The sequence below is a fragment of the Silurus aristotelis genome (genome assembly GCF_946808225.1).
Source record: "Silurus aristotelis genome assembly, chromosome: 18".
Lineage (NCBI taxonomy): Eukaryota > Metazoa > Chordata > Actinopteri > Siluriformes > Siluridae > Silurus > Silurus aristotelis.
In genome coordinates, this window is record NC_139591.1 from 21,506,398 (window position 1) to 21,522,094 (window position 15,697).

The 15,697-nt window shown below is 41.7% G+C and overlaps 1 protein-coding gene across 3 annotated transcripts; it reads left to right on the forward strand.

Annotated features, from left to right (window-relative positions):
• The first annotated feature begins 430 nt into the window (after nt 1-430).
• On the forward strand, nt 431-13,833 carry pigo (phosphatidylinositol glycan anchor biosynthesis, class O). Of its 3 annotated transcripts, none has more exons than XM_083568925.1 (11): nt 431-681; nt 2,677-3,161; nt 3,634-3,777; nt 4,250-4,373; nt 5,033-5,192; nt 5,987-6,169; nt 6,678-8,223; nt 8,301-8,504; nt 8,722-8,909; nt 9,041-9,111; nt 11,726-13,833. In XM_083568925.1, the coding sequence occupies exons 2-11, from the start codon at nt 2,678-2,680 to the stop codon at nt 11,853-11,855; spliced, it is 3,234 nt and encodes a 1,077-aa protein (XP_083425051.1). In that variant the 5' UTR covers nt 431-681; nt 2,677; the 3' UTR covers nt 11,856-13,833. The 3 variants fall into 3 exon arrangements, with proteins under 3 accessions (XP_083425051.1, XP_083425053.1, XP_083425052.1); XM_083568927.1 differs by having other exon boundaries at nt 432-744; nt 5,990-6,169; XM_083568926.1 differs by having other exon boundaries at nt 432-681; nt 5,990-6,169.
• Nucleotides 13,834-15,697: the final 1,864 nt, after the last annotated feature.

Consider the following 15,697-nt stretch of genomic DNA (forward strand, 5'->3'; position numbering starts at 1 on the left):
GCTACGCGGGTATTTGCGGAAGCATTTAACGCGTGTGTTCACCCGTATTCCGGTTAAAAGCCCCGCCCCCTGATTTATGATTGGCTAGTTTGTATCGCGACGTATTACAACACGGAAGTCTTGCTTGTCTGTCACCATGGCAACCTATCGACACTTATTTGTTTCTGTTATTAATTGTAACGTCAATGTTGGAATAAATAATAAAACAATAATTTGTTTTTGTAATATGTGTATTTTTTAAAAATATATATTAATGATTTATTTATAGGTATTTTTTTTATAATTATTACATCACAATTCATAACAATTATAAACGTATAAATGCAATTGTAAACCTATTTTATATTCTAAAGTTGTCGAACTATATTATTAACATATTTTTATTTGCCATATTTTACAATTTATTTTGTTCAATTCTCGTCCGAAAGACTGGCCTGATGAGCGACCAATCAGATCGAAGAGGCGGGGCTTGCTGAATACAGGTAGGAAGAACAAATCTACGGTACCGGTGTCAATGTCGTTGGTCCGCGGAACTCATTTGGGTTTGGAAATAAACATGCGGCTCTGATCCGAGTGTCACTGCGGGGATTCGGAGGGTTAAACCGGATTACTTTCAGGTCGGACGGGATAAAGTGTGTGTTTTCCCCCCTAAAGATTCAAAAAGACAAGAAATTCTGCAAGGTCAGTATGAAGCGTGGAGAATCCAGAGGTTTCCTCTGAACACTGATGTGGAGAAGGTAGAAGGTCTGTCCAGATCACTGAGAGCTTCCTTGTGTTCAGGTTTTTTAATGAAACATGAATTAACATTAAACCCATTTATACCCTTTCATACCTACAATTACAGAAAGGGTGCTTTTTGTCTGTCTGTCTGTCTGTCTGTCTATTAATGTATGCATGTGTCTGTCTGTCTATTTATGTATGCATGTGTCTGTCTGTCTATTAATGTATGCATGTGTCTGTCTGTCTATTAATGTATGCATGTGTCTGTCTGTCTGTCTGTCTGTCTGTCTGTCTGTCTGTCTGTCTGTCTGTCTGTCTGTCTGTCTGTGTATTAATGTATGCGTCTGTCTGTTTGTCTGTCTGTGTCTTAATGTATGCGTCTGTCTGTTTGTCTGTCTGTGTATTAATGTATGCGTCTGTCTGTTTGTGTGTCTGTGTATTAATGTATGTGTCTGTCTGTCTGTCTGTCTGTCTGTCTGTCTGTTTGTCTGTCTGTCTGTGTATTAATGTATGCACATGTCTGTCTGTCTGTCTGTCTGTCTGTCTGTCTGTCTGTCTGTCTGTGTATTAATGTATGCACATGTCTGTCTGTCTGTCTGTCTGTGTCTGTCTGTCTGTGTATTAATGTATGCACATGTCTGTCTGTCTGTCTGTCTGTCTGTCTGTCTGTCTGTCTGTCTGTGTATTAATGTATGCACATGTCTGTCTGTCTGTCTGTCTGTCTGTCTGTCTGTCTGTCTGTCTGTGTATTAATGTATGCACATGTCTGTCTGTCTGTCTGTCTGTCTGTCTGTCTGTCTGTCTGTCTGTCTGTCTGTCTGTCTGTCTGTCTGTCTGTGTATTAATGTATGCACATGTCTGTCTGCCTGTCTGTCTGTCTGTCTGTGTATTAATGTATGCACATGTCTGTCTGTCTGTCTGTCTGTCTGTGTATTAATGTATGCACATGTCTGTCTGTCTGTCTGTCTGTCTGTCTGTCTGTCTGTCTGTCTCTGTCTGTGTATTAATGTATGCATCTGTCTGTCTGTCTGTCTGTCTGTGTATTAATGTATGCGTCTGTCTGTCTGTCTGTCTGTCTGTCTGTGTATTAATGTATGCATGTGTCTGTCTGTCTGTCTGTCTGTCTGTCTGTCTGTCTGTCTGTCTGTCTGTCTGTCTGTTTGTGTATCTAACTTGTTTATTTCACAAAACAAAATGGAAAGTAAATAAACAGAAGACAAAACTAAATTCTCTCTCTCCTTCTTAAATTCACTCACTCACTTACTCACTCACTCACTCACTCACTCACTCACTCACTCACTCACTCACTCACTCATTGAATTTAGAATCAAAGGGACTCTGTGAGAGTGAAAGGAAAAGTTTATAGGACTGTGGTGAGACCTGAGATGTTGTTTAGTTTAGAGACAGTGGCATTAAGTAAAAGACAGGAGGTGGAGCTGGAGGTAGCAGAGCTGAAGTATGGACAGGATTAGAAATAAGTTTATTTGAGGGATTAAACATGTAGGACATGTGGTGAGGAGGGACATGGGGTATATCGGTAGATAAATTTGGAGGATGAAGGAAAAGAGGAGGCCAAGAAGGAGGTTTATGGATGTGTTGAGGAAAGACATGCAGGTGGTTGGTGTGAAAGAGTCACACGTAGAGGACAGAGTGGTATGGAGACGGATGATCCGCTGTGGCGACCCCTAGTGGGGGAGCAGGCAAAAGAAGAACAGTTCTGCATTTAAGTGCCTATAACTGAACAGTATTCCTCAACATGAATGGAATGGACATGAGGATGGGTTCCTTTTTGAGTCTCCAGGTTTCTTCCTCTCTTTCAATTAGCTGCGTTTAGTACTTTTAAAAGAAAAGATCGCAATAATAATAATTATAATTAATATAAAGCATTCTGATACACTTTGTGTGCGTGTGTGTGTGTGTATGTGTGTGTGATGGGTAAATGATTTCCTCTGACAGAATGAAGAGTTTTCCCGTGATAGCTCTGCTCCTGTGGCTGTGTTGTGTGTTTTATGTTGGTATTTTCCTGTTCGTGGGCGGTTTCCTGTTGGTGCGTTTGGAGGTCAACAGGACGAGCACCTGCGAGGACGTCTTGCCTCCATCTTCTGATGGTACATCACCCGACTTCTGCCCCGAACACCCTCGCGTACGCAGAGCCGTCATCCTCATCATCGACGCCCTGAAAGCCGATTTTGCTCGTTACGACCCGGGAAACCCGTCCCCCAGAGCGTTCGAGAACAAGCTGCCGGTCCTGGGGGAGATAGTGGCGTCTCGGGGGTCGCACTCCAGGCTGTACACGTTCAGAGCCGATCCTCCGACCACCACAATGCAGAGGATTAAGGGCTTCACCACCGGATCTCTACCCACCTTTATAGACGTGGGGAACAACTTTGCCTCGAGCGCCGTGTTAGAGGACAACCTGATCCATCAACTCAGTCAAGCAGGTTAGTGCAAAGATTGTGCTTTATGAACATCCCATTCCACATTTAGTCCCAGTTACAAGAACCTTCACTCTTCTGGGAAGATGTTCCACTGGATTTTGGAGTGTGCTACTGGAGATTCACTCAACCACAAAGCTGTTAGTAAAGGCAGGTACTGATGTAGGTTCCAATTACCAAAATTGTTCAAAAGGATTGGAGCTCTATAGCAGGAGATCTTCTACATCTTCCAACCCCATGTAAAGCATATCTTCATGGAGCTGGCTTTGTGCACAGGGGCATCATCATGCTGGTCCAGGTTTGGGTCTCCTAGTTCAAAGTGAGGGCAAAATTTAATTCTCCCGCATCCAATTGTGTGCCTCCAACTGTTTGGAGAAGAAGCACATATTGCTGGGAAAAAAAAAAAAAAAAGAAAGTTAAACAAGAGTCGTGATTGAGATTTGATCAGACTGACGTTTTTCTCTCTGTGTGTCTAAAGGGAAACGAGTGGTCTTCATGGGAGACGACACGTGGGTCAGTTTGTTCCCCAAGAAGTTCCACCGCTCGCTGCCGTTCCCCTCCTTCAACGTCAAAGATCTGCACACCGTGGACAACGGAATCCTCCAGAATATCTTTCCTATTAGTAAGTACCTGTGATACCTGTGTGGTTTCACACACAGTTCTGTCTCAGGACACGTTCTCTACTCACACACAGGTTCAAGTAGACTCTCATAAAGAATCTCCAGGTGAAAGTCACGTGGATGCTTTCAAAAACTCATAAACAATTAGATTATGAGTTTTAAACTGATGGATTTATACATTATATTTATAGATTTCAATACAAAGTAAAAAAATCATATTGCTTAAAAAATTATATGATTACAGATTGTTTGCTTTTTTTCTTATTATTTTTTATTACTACTTTACAACTTATTTCATTCAAATATTTCGCTTTTTTTCCCCATCACTTTTTTATTTTCAAAATGATTTACAATTTATTTTTGCTTTTTTTATTGAAGTTGACTAAATACATTTAAATAAAGACAAATAAATGTTTGAATCATGAATGAATAATGTTAAATTCTATAAGAAATATAAACCTCACGTGCTCACAGTGGATGGAGATGACTGGGACGTGCTCATCGCTCACTTCCTGGGTGTGGATCACTGCGGTCACCGATTTGGACCGGACCACCCTGCCATGGCGGAGAAGCTCACGCAGATGGACGGAGTTATCAGGCGAGTGCTAACAAATCATTCAAAGATTTCTGTTACATCAGAGAGAGAGATCAGTGGTGCAACTGTAGAGGATGGAGGAATCAGTAGCAGAAGATGGAGGGATCAGTGGTGTAGCGGTAGAGAATTGAGGGATCATTGTAAGAGTGGTAGAGGATGGAGAGATGAGTGGAAGAGTGGTAGAGGATGTAGGGATCAGTAGTAGAAAATGGAAGGATTAGTGGTAGAGGATGGAGGGATCAGTGGAAGAGTTGTAGAGGATGGAGAGATCAGTGGTAGAGGATGTAGGGATCAGTAGTAGAAGATGGAAGGATTAGTCGTATAGTGGTAGAGGATGGAGGGATCAGTGGAAGAGTGGTAGAGGATGGAGAAATCAGTGAAAAAGCAGTAGAGGATGGAGGGATCAGTGGAAGAGTGGTAGAGGATGAAGGGATCAGTTGTAGATGATGGAGGGATCAGTGTAATTGTGGTAGAGGATTGAGAGATCAGTGTAAGAGTAGTAGAGGATGGAGAGATCAGTGTAAGAGTAGTAGAGGATGGAGGGATCAGTGTAAGAGTGGTAGAGAATGAATGGATCAGTAGTAGAGAATGGAGGGATCAGTGGAAGTGTGGTACAGGATGGAGAGATCAGTGGTAGATCAATGCTGTATGTCTGATCTCAGGTCAGTGATAAAGCAGCTGCAGAACGACACTCTGTTGGTGGTGATGGGGGATCACGGGATGACCGACACCGGAGATCACGGAGGAGAAAGTGAAAAGGAAACGGATGCTGCTCTGTTTCTCTACAGCGGCTCTCCTCTGTTTCCAGCTCCTGATGCTCAGGCGAGTTGTTACAGCACATCCGAGAATGTGTTTACCACCTTTACTCAACTTTCAGCTCCCGGGCCGTGCACAGGCAAATTAAAGGGGCAGTGGCCCAAAAAAGGGGCACTGGGGGGTGTATGTGGGGGGTGTGATTGTTAATACAAACTATCATAACCTCATCTTTCATGAATTGCAATGAAACATTATTTCTAAGAATGTGGATATTTATAAGTAGATGTGGAATGGGGAGGTGGTAGCTCAGTGGTTAAGGCATTGGGCTTTGGATCAGAAGATCACAGGTTCAAATCCCACCACCACCAAGCTGCCACTGCTGGGCCCTTGAGCAAAAAGCCCTAAAAAAAAAACCACTCCCCTGCTCAGTTGTAAGTTGCTCTAGATAAGGGTGTCTGCCAAATGCAGCAAATGTAAATGTAAAAAGTTTTTAGCACTTTTAGAAGACCAAGAGCAAATTATTACCAACAAAAATACAAAAACAAATGACCAAATTATTAATTTGGCACTGACTGTAATGTAGACTGTAATGCATCTACCTGTTAATGCATCTACCTTCAGGAACTTTCACCTTCACTCTCCAGAGTGCACACGGATTGTGAGTGATGCTGAGAGGTCGGGAAATCACGGAGCGGATTAGTAAAGTAGAAGGCAGATAATAAGGGGGAAAGGGGCAGTGGTTCTAGCCACCGGGTCGACCCCCCTGTGCACGGCCCTACTCAGATCACATATTCAGTCTTTGACCATACCCTGTATAAATGATGAGTTTGGTGAGATATTTTCCATTGGTATGAATTCAGCAGGTTGAGCCAGAAGTGGTGCCTCAGACTGATTTAGTGCCTACCTTGGCCTTGCTTCTGGGAGTTCCCATCCCTTACAGCAGCTTGGGGCAGGTGATGCTCCCCTTTTTCCCCAGAAACAGTCTGCCGGATGCACCTGTGGCTCTCAGCCAGGTGGAGGCGCTGTGGATCAACGTCAAACAGGTGAGTGGGACGAAACTGTAGATAAGCTGAAACAAAGCTTTTTTTTTTGATAAGATAGAATTATACATACTTAGTATGTACTCATAAGGTAAATATTGACTTTAATATTGAAATGGAAGCTCTTGACTGGCCTGCTAAAGAGCTCTGATCCAAACCCTATTAAACACCTTTGAGATGAATTCAAAGGTCTCCTCACATCAGCTACATCAAACCGATCTTATGGTCAAACATTTTGCCTTAGAGTACATTATTTTACTCAATAATAATACAGTTTTGTTTTATTTTGTTAGGCTTAGGTTACAACGGGAGTCCATGATACTGTAAATGAGCAGTTGTACAGAGTCAATAAATAAAGCATAAATATTAATATTATTATTAAAATTAATAACTGCGATTTGCAGCCGAACTTAAAGAATATGAAGATCTTTAATTAGATTCAACAATTTGACAGGATACTTTAACAGGATCTTGATGTCCTTCATGTCTGTTAATCACCTTTTCTGGACAGGTGCATCGGTTTTTGGAGACCTACTCCAGCATGGCCAAAGACATTCCAGCAGACAGTTTGTCTCAACTGCGAGCAAAGTTCTCCAAAATCTCCTCCAAGTACATGAGCTCGATACACGAAGGAGTTCCTCCTCCCTCTGAGCTGGTGGTCTCCATGCAGGAATACCTAAGCTCCGTTCGAGAGATCTGTCGTGCCTCCTGGGCTCGTTTCCACCCTCTTAAAATGGCAGTGGGGCTGCTAGTCCTGGGGTTCGGGTGCATTTTGTGCTATGTTATCTCAGAACTCTCTGCTGTGGTTCTCCAGGGTGGCATGTTGAAGACGCCGGTGCTTGCAGGGCTCCTGGTCGGGGGAGCGGTAGGCATGGGTCAAATATTAATGTTGGGGTATGTGGAAGTCTCGTGGTGTTTGGGAGCCGCTGTGTTGTTTTCTGAGGCTTTTTTCCTTTGGAGGGCTCGGAGGGCAAGTCCTCGCAGTCGACCGTCTCACTGGCGCCTTTTAACTCCTCCACTGCTCGTTCTCCTCCTGCGCTGCGCCTCCTTGCTTTCGGACAGCTATGTGATCTCTGAGGGACGTGTGGTCACGTTCTTACTGTTTAGCCTTAGTCTGTACATTCCACTTCAGCTTAACTGGAATGGACTTTTGGTGCCTGCAGCTTCTGCTGATACTCAGAAACCTCCCGGACTTCTTGCCCCTTCATTGCTGCCCTCGGTTGTCCGGCGCGAGAGCAGCACTTTGCTTGTTTGCACAGGCATCTTAGTGGCATGCCTCTACCTTTCTCTGTCATTCCACAACTGTCGTGAAGAACAGGGAGCCTGCCAGCCTTCAGCGTTCTTGACGCCACTCTCGCGGGTTCAGGATAGTCGTCTGCGCAACTTGCACTATGTTCTGTCTCTGGCATCGCTTTCCGCGTGGGCGTTCCTGCTACACCGTTGGTTACGTCACTACGGGAACCTGAACTGCACAGGAGTCGTCGTGTTTACAGCTCGCTGCCTGCTTCCTCTTGCCTCTGTCTGCACCGGACTGCACTGGGCTGTCAGCGCAACTCCAGAAGACACCTTTAGGAACCTGGCAGAGCTGATTAGCTTAGCGCATGTGATTCTTCCACGGATTGTCTTCGGTCTTCTAGGCCTCGGGATTTTGCTCTTGTGGCTGGACCCGCTTACTGTGTTCCTAAAGACACGAGCACCTTTAACGTCTCGGGGTGCCTCCATGCCTCTGCCGAGGTACCGGGCTAGCACCGGAATCAGCCCTCAAGCTGAGCTGCACCATCTTATACCGCAGTTATATCAGCGGATCCGCCACTCCCTTGATGATGAAGGAGACAAGGGGACAGATCAAGATGGACGGCCAGCGGTAGAGGCCTACGGACTGGGAACCGTCTATTCCGCACCCCTGGTCTTGCTATGTGGTCTGATGGGTCTTGGGATGCTGCTGCTACACTCCGAAGGCCTGGCGCTGGCCTTCTTGCTGCTCCAGCTACAGGCTGCGGCTCTACTCCATCTTCATGCGTCCTCCAGCAATCTTTCCAGCCAACAGAATCACTCCAGTAAGTTTCAATTTGTTACCTGAGGTACCCTATTAAAAAAAATGGAAACACTGATTACTTGTTGCAACTTTTATCAGGTGCTTTCAGTGTCCCCTGGGCGCCAGTGGTTCTGTGGTCTCTGGCTGCCTCGCAGTTTTTCCACGCCACAGGTCACCTCCCTACATTCCCGTCCATCCAATGGGGTGCTGCGTTTGTGGGTTTCCCTCAAGGACACATGGGGACCGCACTGCCTGCCTTGCTGGTCACCCTCAACACCTTTTCCTCACACATCCTGTTTGCTCGTAAGTTTGCCCACAAGTTTATTCCTCTTTCACCACAGCAATTTCTTAATTTGATAGTCCTTTTCCTTTTACAAAAAGACATATATTAGCATAATTTTCCCTGATGTCTATGGTGGTGATGTCTGTGGAAGGTTCTAGTATTTACCTACAAATTTCTGCCTAATATTTGGAGTAAAAATATGCTCATTTGTGTACATGTCTACATAATATCATTTAGTCGGCTGCCCATTGCTGCTCTTCTGGCCCTTGGTGCGCGAGCTGCGTGGGTCCCGGACCAGCCACACGTGTGGAGATGATAACGGCGATGAGGTCATAATGGAGATGAGACTGAGAGAAAACCCACAACAGTTCAGTTCCGCTTTACTGCAGCTCACAGCACGCTACCTGTTCGTTAACGGAGCACAGGTACACACCCACACACACCGTTTTGTCTTGGGTTTGCATTGTCTAGTCTTTACTTTTGTGAAAAGTAGTTTGAGAACTATTGTCAAAACAAATGTTTACCTCTTACCCCGTCTTTCTGGTTTCGTGTACAGGTTTTGGCGTCGGTTTGTGCTGCTGCTATTCTCAGGAGACACCTTATGGTGTGGAATGTGTTTGCACCCAAGTAAGTGGCGCACACACACACACACACACACACACACACACACACACTCTTTTCACAACTGTTTACACACAAATTCAACCCGCATAGGTGACTGTACCAGAGTGGAACAAAAATTGGCCAAGTACATTGATGTTTCATTCATGACCAATTTGTATTTTGAAGCTATCATCTTTTTTTTTGAGTCATGACTGAGATTCTTGTAGCATTCGGTAGAACGGCATCAATCAGTGAACCATTTTGTCCCAACTTCTCGTTTATTCAGAGGATCAGTGTTTGAATTAGTGAATACAGTAATTCGACAACAACAAGGATTCACTCCTTTTCTTGTGTGGTGGATCAGTGAAAATTGGGAGTCATGGACTGGAAAACAATAATAAACCAATAATAAACTTGTACATTAAAAAAGTGGGGGGGGGAAATGGGACCAGTATACAGAGGACAAGCTTTTAACCTTAACCAACCCAACAAGCTACGTCAAGCCAACCCAGCCACTCCGAATCCAGACACCACCTGCTAAACAGAAAAGAACCCCCAACATGTGACCACTACAAAACACACATGACCAACCATATTAATACACTGCACTACACACAACACAAGGCAGCCTTTTGATAACTCGTATGAAGGAGTTTCCCAAAATGTATCCCCGAAGAAAGTTCTAGAATTCTTACTGAGTATTAAAATTAAGGTTTCTGTTTGACTGCCGGTTTGGTCACAGTCGAAAAAGAGCAATAATTAAAAGTCAGTGAATTTTTCAGTCAGAATCATGGTTTAAAGATTTTTTTTTATTGAGCAGATCAGTGTTTGAATGAATAAATAATTCGATAACAACCAGGATTCATTCGTTTCTTGTGCTTCGAATCAATAAAAAGATTCACAGACTGTAAAATCCCCAAATCAGACCTGAAACCAATAATCAACTCGTACATCGAAAAAACAAAGTGGCAAACAGAATGGGACAAGTGCACATCAAATCAACCCAAAGAGCTACATCAGATAAACCCAACAAGCTACAACCCCAATTCCAAAAATGAGTTGGGACACTGAACATTATATACAGGTTTCAGAGCAACAAATGCTTCCATCCAGAAAATGTCTTTTTCAGGAAAGGCCTTGCATATTTAAGCAAAAGAATGCTAACTACATACCGCATCTATTACTATAGCATGACTTTGTAGAACCTTTCATGAAAAGAAAAACACAACAAAGAACACACAAAACTGTTGAGCAGGTAGAAGTCTGTATCACACACATATGGGACAACATTCCTCTCCCAAAACTTCAGCAACTGGTCTCCACAGTTCCCAGATGTATACTGGACAGAAGACGTGATGCTACACTGCAGTAAACTTGGCCCTGTACCGACTTTTTTGAGACGTGTTGCAGCCATCAAAATCAAACTGACCTTATATTTTTCTCTTACATGGTATGGTACAAAATCACAGATTAAACATTTCATATGTTTTTTTATTTATTTTTTTAAATTGAGAATATAATATGGATTTATAAGATTTGCAAGTAATTGCATTCGGTTTTTTGATAGTTTGCCCTGTGTTCCAACTTTTTTGGAACTGGGGTTGTACTTCAAAGCAACCCAACAGTGATTGAGTCGGTCATGGAAGAGATTGACTTTACCATGGATTTTAATCTTTAAACCAATCAATCATGACAGGGATCAGTAAATCTGTGATCCTTTAGACAGGACTGAGTCGCTGTTCTGTCATTTAGGGATTAAATCTGCAAATCTTTCAGTTTATGACCGAGTTTTGTTCCAATGTTGTTCAATTGCGCTATTGTTTATGTTCTTACCTCTCTGGAATTGTAGCTTTTAGAAGTAAAAGACTATTTGGTGCTCACATCATGCTTTTCCCAATAGCCTAATACACACACACACACACACATATATATATATATATATATATATATATATATATATATATATATATATATATATATATAAATATAATATCATACATTTTTCTTTATATTAGGTGTGCATATGTTTAAAAAAAATTTATAATAAAACATTTAAAAAATGACTACGTTAGAATGATACTAATTGTGTTCATGTACTGCAATACACTTGATGGCACTGAGGTGTGATACGGGTAAGGGCTGGCACAGGTTTCCTGTTATGGTGTTATGTTTTTTAATGACAGCTTTCCTTAAATTATAATCCTATTCCTGAAATAAAAATATCCCAATGCACTTCCCTGCCTTGGTATCGCAACCCCTGTATCGCGATACGTATCTTTATCGTACCAGTTTCTTGCCCTGAACCGACCCGACGATCACGTCAATGCAATTGAATGAGTTTGAAATGGAATAAAACGAATGCTTTAACTCTTATGCAACATTTAAGGAAGTTTGAGGAGGTTTCGGATGCGAGCAGGTGGGTCACACGACTATTTAATACCCCTTTCTGCTGGCTTCTTTCATCGCCAGCTTTATTTACCGAAAGAAGAAACCACAGGGTTGCTTCGTGCTTTCTTTTAGCTAATGTTCCAAATCTTTTTTAGAGTTTGCTCAAATGAAGGAAATGACCTGGTGTTTTTTTTGTGTGTGTGTGTGTGTGTGTGTGTGTGTGTGTGTGTGTGTGTGTGTATGTGTGCAGGCTGATGTTCGAGGCCAGCGCCTTTATCGTAGGCAGCGTGTTTGCTCTCATCGGGGTCGCGCTGGTCATGAGGGTCGACACTGCCGTGGATCGCTTATTTCAAAGACTCCTTCCGGAGAGTTCCAGGTAGTACCAACTACTGTGTTCCTCCTACAGTTTCATCCATCATCCATCCATCTGTCCATCCGACGAGCCGCACACCACTGCCAGCACCATGGACGGAAAGGACAATGGAGGAAAACAGGCCTCAAAATGGTCTTGCAGAAATGGACTTCTGCTCTTAACACACACACACTAACACACACACTCTGAGCCATCTGACATAACTGCTGCCTTGATAGTTGGGGAAAACCCGAGGTGTGTAAGAGAGCTGTTGAGAAAGATGTTTTGTTTTTTTGGAACTGCTGTATACAGGTTTTTTTTTACTGAAGGGCTTTTGTATTAGAAACTCTCTTACACACACACACACACACACACACACACACACACACACACACACACACACACACACACACATATACAAGCACATTCTGATAGCTGCTATGAGGAAACCTTGGAGGAACTCAGTCTAAACGGCGAACATGCTCCAATTTTACCCAGAATGCTGTATTGCCCTTGTTTGACCTCTACCTGAAAAAAACGCTTTAATCCATTAGTCTGTTCAGCCTTTTCACTTCTTCTTTAAACAGCTTTGGAAGCTTCAGCTTCCATCAGTAATGTCCTCCCGCTCGTCATCTTGTAGATCGCGAAACAGCTACAGTACGCTGAATTATCGCTGTAACTCTGAAGTTTCTTTCGGCTTTTTGTTTTTTCGGGAGGCTAAAGCACAATTCAGTCATTAAACACTATAAGGACAAAAGTTTGTGGACACCTGACGATGATTCGTACGTAGATTTTAAACATCCCATTCCACATTCAGTCCCCATTTCCTTCTATAAGAACCTCCACTCTTCTGGGAAGATGTTCCATTAGATTCTGGAGTCTCAGAGAGATTTGTAGCTCTATCGCAGGAGATCCTCCACTCCAACCCATGTAATGCAGATCTTCGTGGAGGGTAGAGGGGTCTTGTCATGCTGGAACAAGTTGCTATGGGTCTCCTAGTTCAATTGAAGGAAAATTCCATGCTACTTCACCCAAAGGCGTCAGATATGGGTGAAAAAGTCAGGTGTCCCAATAAGGTTTTTTTCACCAAATTCATTGTTTCATTCAGATTTCTTAACGAGTGACAATTGCTTTCCTTCCGTCTTGGACTTTCTGCTAACGTTCATGTGAGGTCGGATCCTACGGATGTCCTAAGAAGACATGCATTGTAATATTTTTTTCGTTCTTATTTTCTCGTGGTCACACCTTAATTTTCCTGCCATAACAAAAGTCGTCTCATTATCACGACTTGACATAAAAGTTGTTTCCTCGCTATTACGATTTAATTATCGCATAATCTCGACATTAGTTTTCTCGTCGATTCGACTTAAAAACCCGGTTTTCTCAAACGTAATTCTATCGCAAGGATATCTTGCATATCGTGAACGTTTCCGGTGTATATGACGGCGTCTGCGTTGTATTAACGAGACAATAACTTTTGTTATAGCGAGAAAATTAAGTCCCGATCACAAGACAAATATTCGAATTTATGGCCTCTTAGGACTTCCTATGAATCCAATAACTTGCATGCCATTATTTATTTATTACCATCAACCAAACCCGTCATGTCTGCAGTCAGCACAGGTCAGAGGTCACTAGTTTTCCTGTCAGAGTTAGCAATGTCGCTAGATTTCGTTGGTATCGATGTTTATTTTGTATTGATTTTGTACTGATGTTTATATTTGTGATTTTTTTTTTTTTATATTACGTGTTTGTGTGGTGTTTTTTTTTTTTTTTCGGTATGATGAGATATAAACGGTTGAGGGCAACTTGAGATTAGCCATAACACAACACAATGCATTAGTGTTTGTGTGTGTTTACTGTATTTTGTCTTAATGAATGGAAGCTGGTTGATTTTTTTTTTATACTGTGACTGAAATGTGAACTAAATTTTTGAAAATTTTCCTTCTATTAAATTTACTGGAAATGAGGGGAGATGATTAAAATTTTATACTTTGAAAATTAAATTGTGTGTGTGTGTGTGTGTGTGTGTGTGTGTGTGTGTGTGTGTGTGTTTGTGTTTGTGTTTTTGTGTGTTTTTGTGAAGAAAGCAGCCATAAAAAAGAGCACAAGACCAAAGATGATAGACAACATAGACAGTTTAAATGCAATAAAAGTAATTGAGCACTGGATAGTGTGGTATATTATTACCCATAATGCACCATCCACTTCTTTCAACTAAAAATGTCCCGTTCATGATAAAAAAAAACTGTAGTGGACAACATTGATATTATTAGGAAATTAAAATTTTATGTTAAAGACAAACTAAAATCTACCTAAGGAAACACTAAAAGCTACTGTGGTTGCATTTTATACAAAATCCGTATGTACACTATAGTAAATAGTATCTTCCGAATGTATTCCATGCAGAATACCTGGGGCAAAACTTTCGAAATCAGTGACAAAGAAACAAGATGGCGAAAGGAAGTCTCTTTTTAAGTGTGATTGGTCAGTAACTTGGAGATTTGGAAGCTGCATGTTGCTGGAAACTTGAGTTTGCCGCTGTCTAAGTTATAACTTTAATGTAGGTGTTCAAGAGTGTGAAGTGTCCTATAATGAACTAGCTTTCCATCCAGAGAGAAGTCTCCCGATGTTCTCTCAAATATATAATATTCTTACAATTTGAAAACATTTGGCGCATCATGAAGCAAAAAATACAACAAAGAACACCCAGAACTGTTGAGCAGCTTGAATCCTGTATCAGACACATATGGAACAACATTCCTCTCTCAAAACTTCAGCAACTGGTCTCTTCTTAGTTCCCAAACGTATACGGACAGAAGACATGATGCGACACAATAGTAAATATGGTCCTGTCCTAATGTTTTTGAGATGCGTTGCAGCCAAATCAAATTCAAAATTGCCTTATTTTAAAAACATTTTATGTGTTTTTTTTTGTTTTTGCAGTGTCTGAACTTTTGGGGAATCGGGATTGTATTTTGGGAATTGGCATCAACACTAGTTCTCTAGGTTGCAGGTTTAGGATTCCATCTTGTTAAAACATTGTTGAGAGAAATAATCGCACAATTTCTTCCTTTTACTACATGTAAAACAAACCGGGAAAAAAATAAACACTAGTATGCATGTTCACACGTCTACTTAATGAAGTTCATGATGATGGTGTAAATATCAGCTTTCAACACCATTTAAGGATTAAACTGAATCCTGACTCAGAACATAGTAAAAAAAACTTGTTCAACTGCATTTACTAAGTGAACGAATTGTGCAATTGCATGAATCAGGGAATAATCTGAATGAAACGTTTCAAGTCCATCAGCTCCATTCAAATGAATGAATCTTTAAACAAACTGAATGTAATTATTTAACTCAATCAAATGAATTATCTGATTTCTTTTATATAAATACAATTTCATGGCCCTGCTTGATTAGGAAATTGGTTTCCAGGGGAATTCCACAGGAAACAATGTAGAAAGTCTATCACTGTATCACAAAATTCAGTTCTTGAACATCAGCAGGTAGATTATTATCTCACACATGATGTACAATAGTGGTCCTGATTTCCTTCATCAGAAATGTTGCATATTCTAAATTTCAGGTTAAGTGTGTTGCTCAAGGACACAATGACGCCACTAAATTCCCATTGTATCTGATCTCTGAGAAAAAAGTGGAGTCATTTCTGTGGAATATTTGACATTGTGGTTACATAATGTTACTGTGTAATTACTAAACAGGAAAAGAGACATTTGGCTAAAAGCATGTAGTTGAGTTAAAGTAGATCCACTCAGCAAAATGTGATTCCAGTACAAGTAAAATTGCCCCCTTTAACATTTCACTTGAGTAAAAGTACAAAAGTGTTTGCCTTCAAATGTA

What these genes read in the sequence shown, in the direction of transcription:
- pigo (XM_083568925.1), top strand. Translation starts at nt 2,678, where the DNA reads ATGAAGAGTTTTCCCGTGATAGCTCTGCTCCTGTGGCTGTGTTGTGTG. An exon ending in CCATCAACTCAGTCAAGCAG is followed by an intron (nt 3,162 to 3,633) that starts GTTAGTGCAAAG and finishes GTGTGTCTAAAG; the next exon opens with GGAAACGAGTGGTCTTCATG. An exon ending in CTCACACATCCTGTTTGCTC is followed by an intron (nt 8,505 to 8,721) that starts GTAAGTTTGCCC and finishes AATATCATTTAG; the next exon opens with TCGGCTGCCCATTGCTGCTC.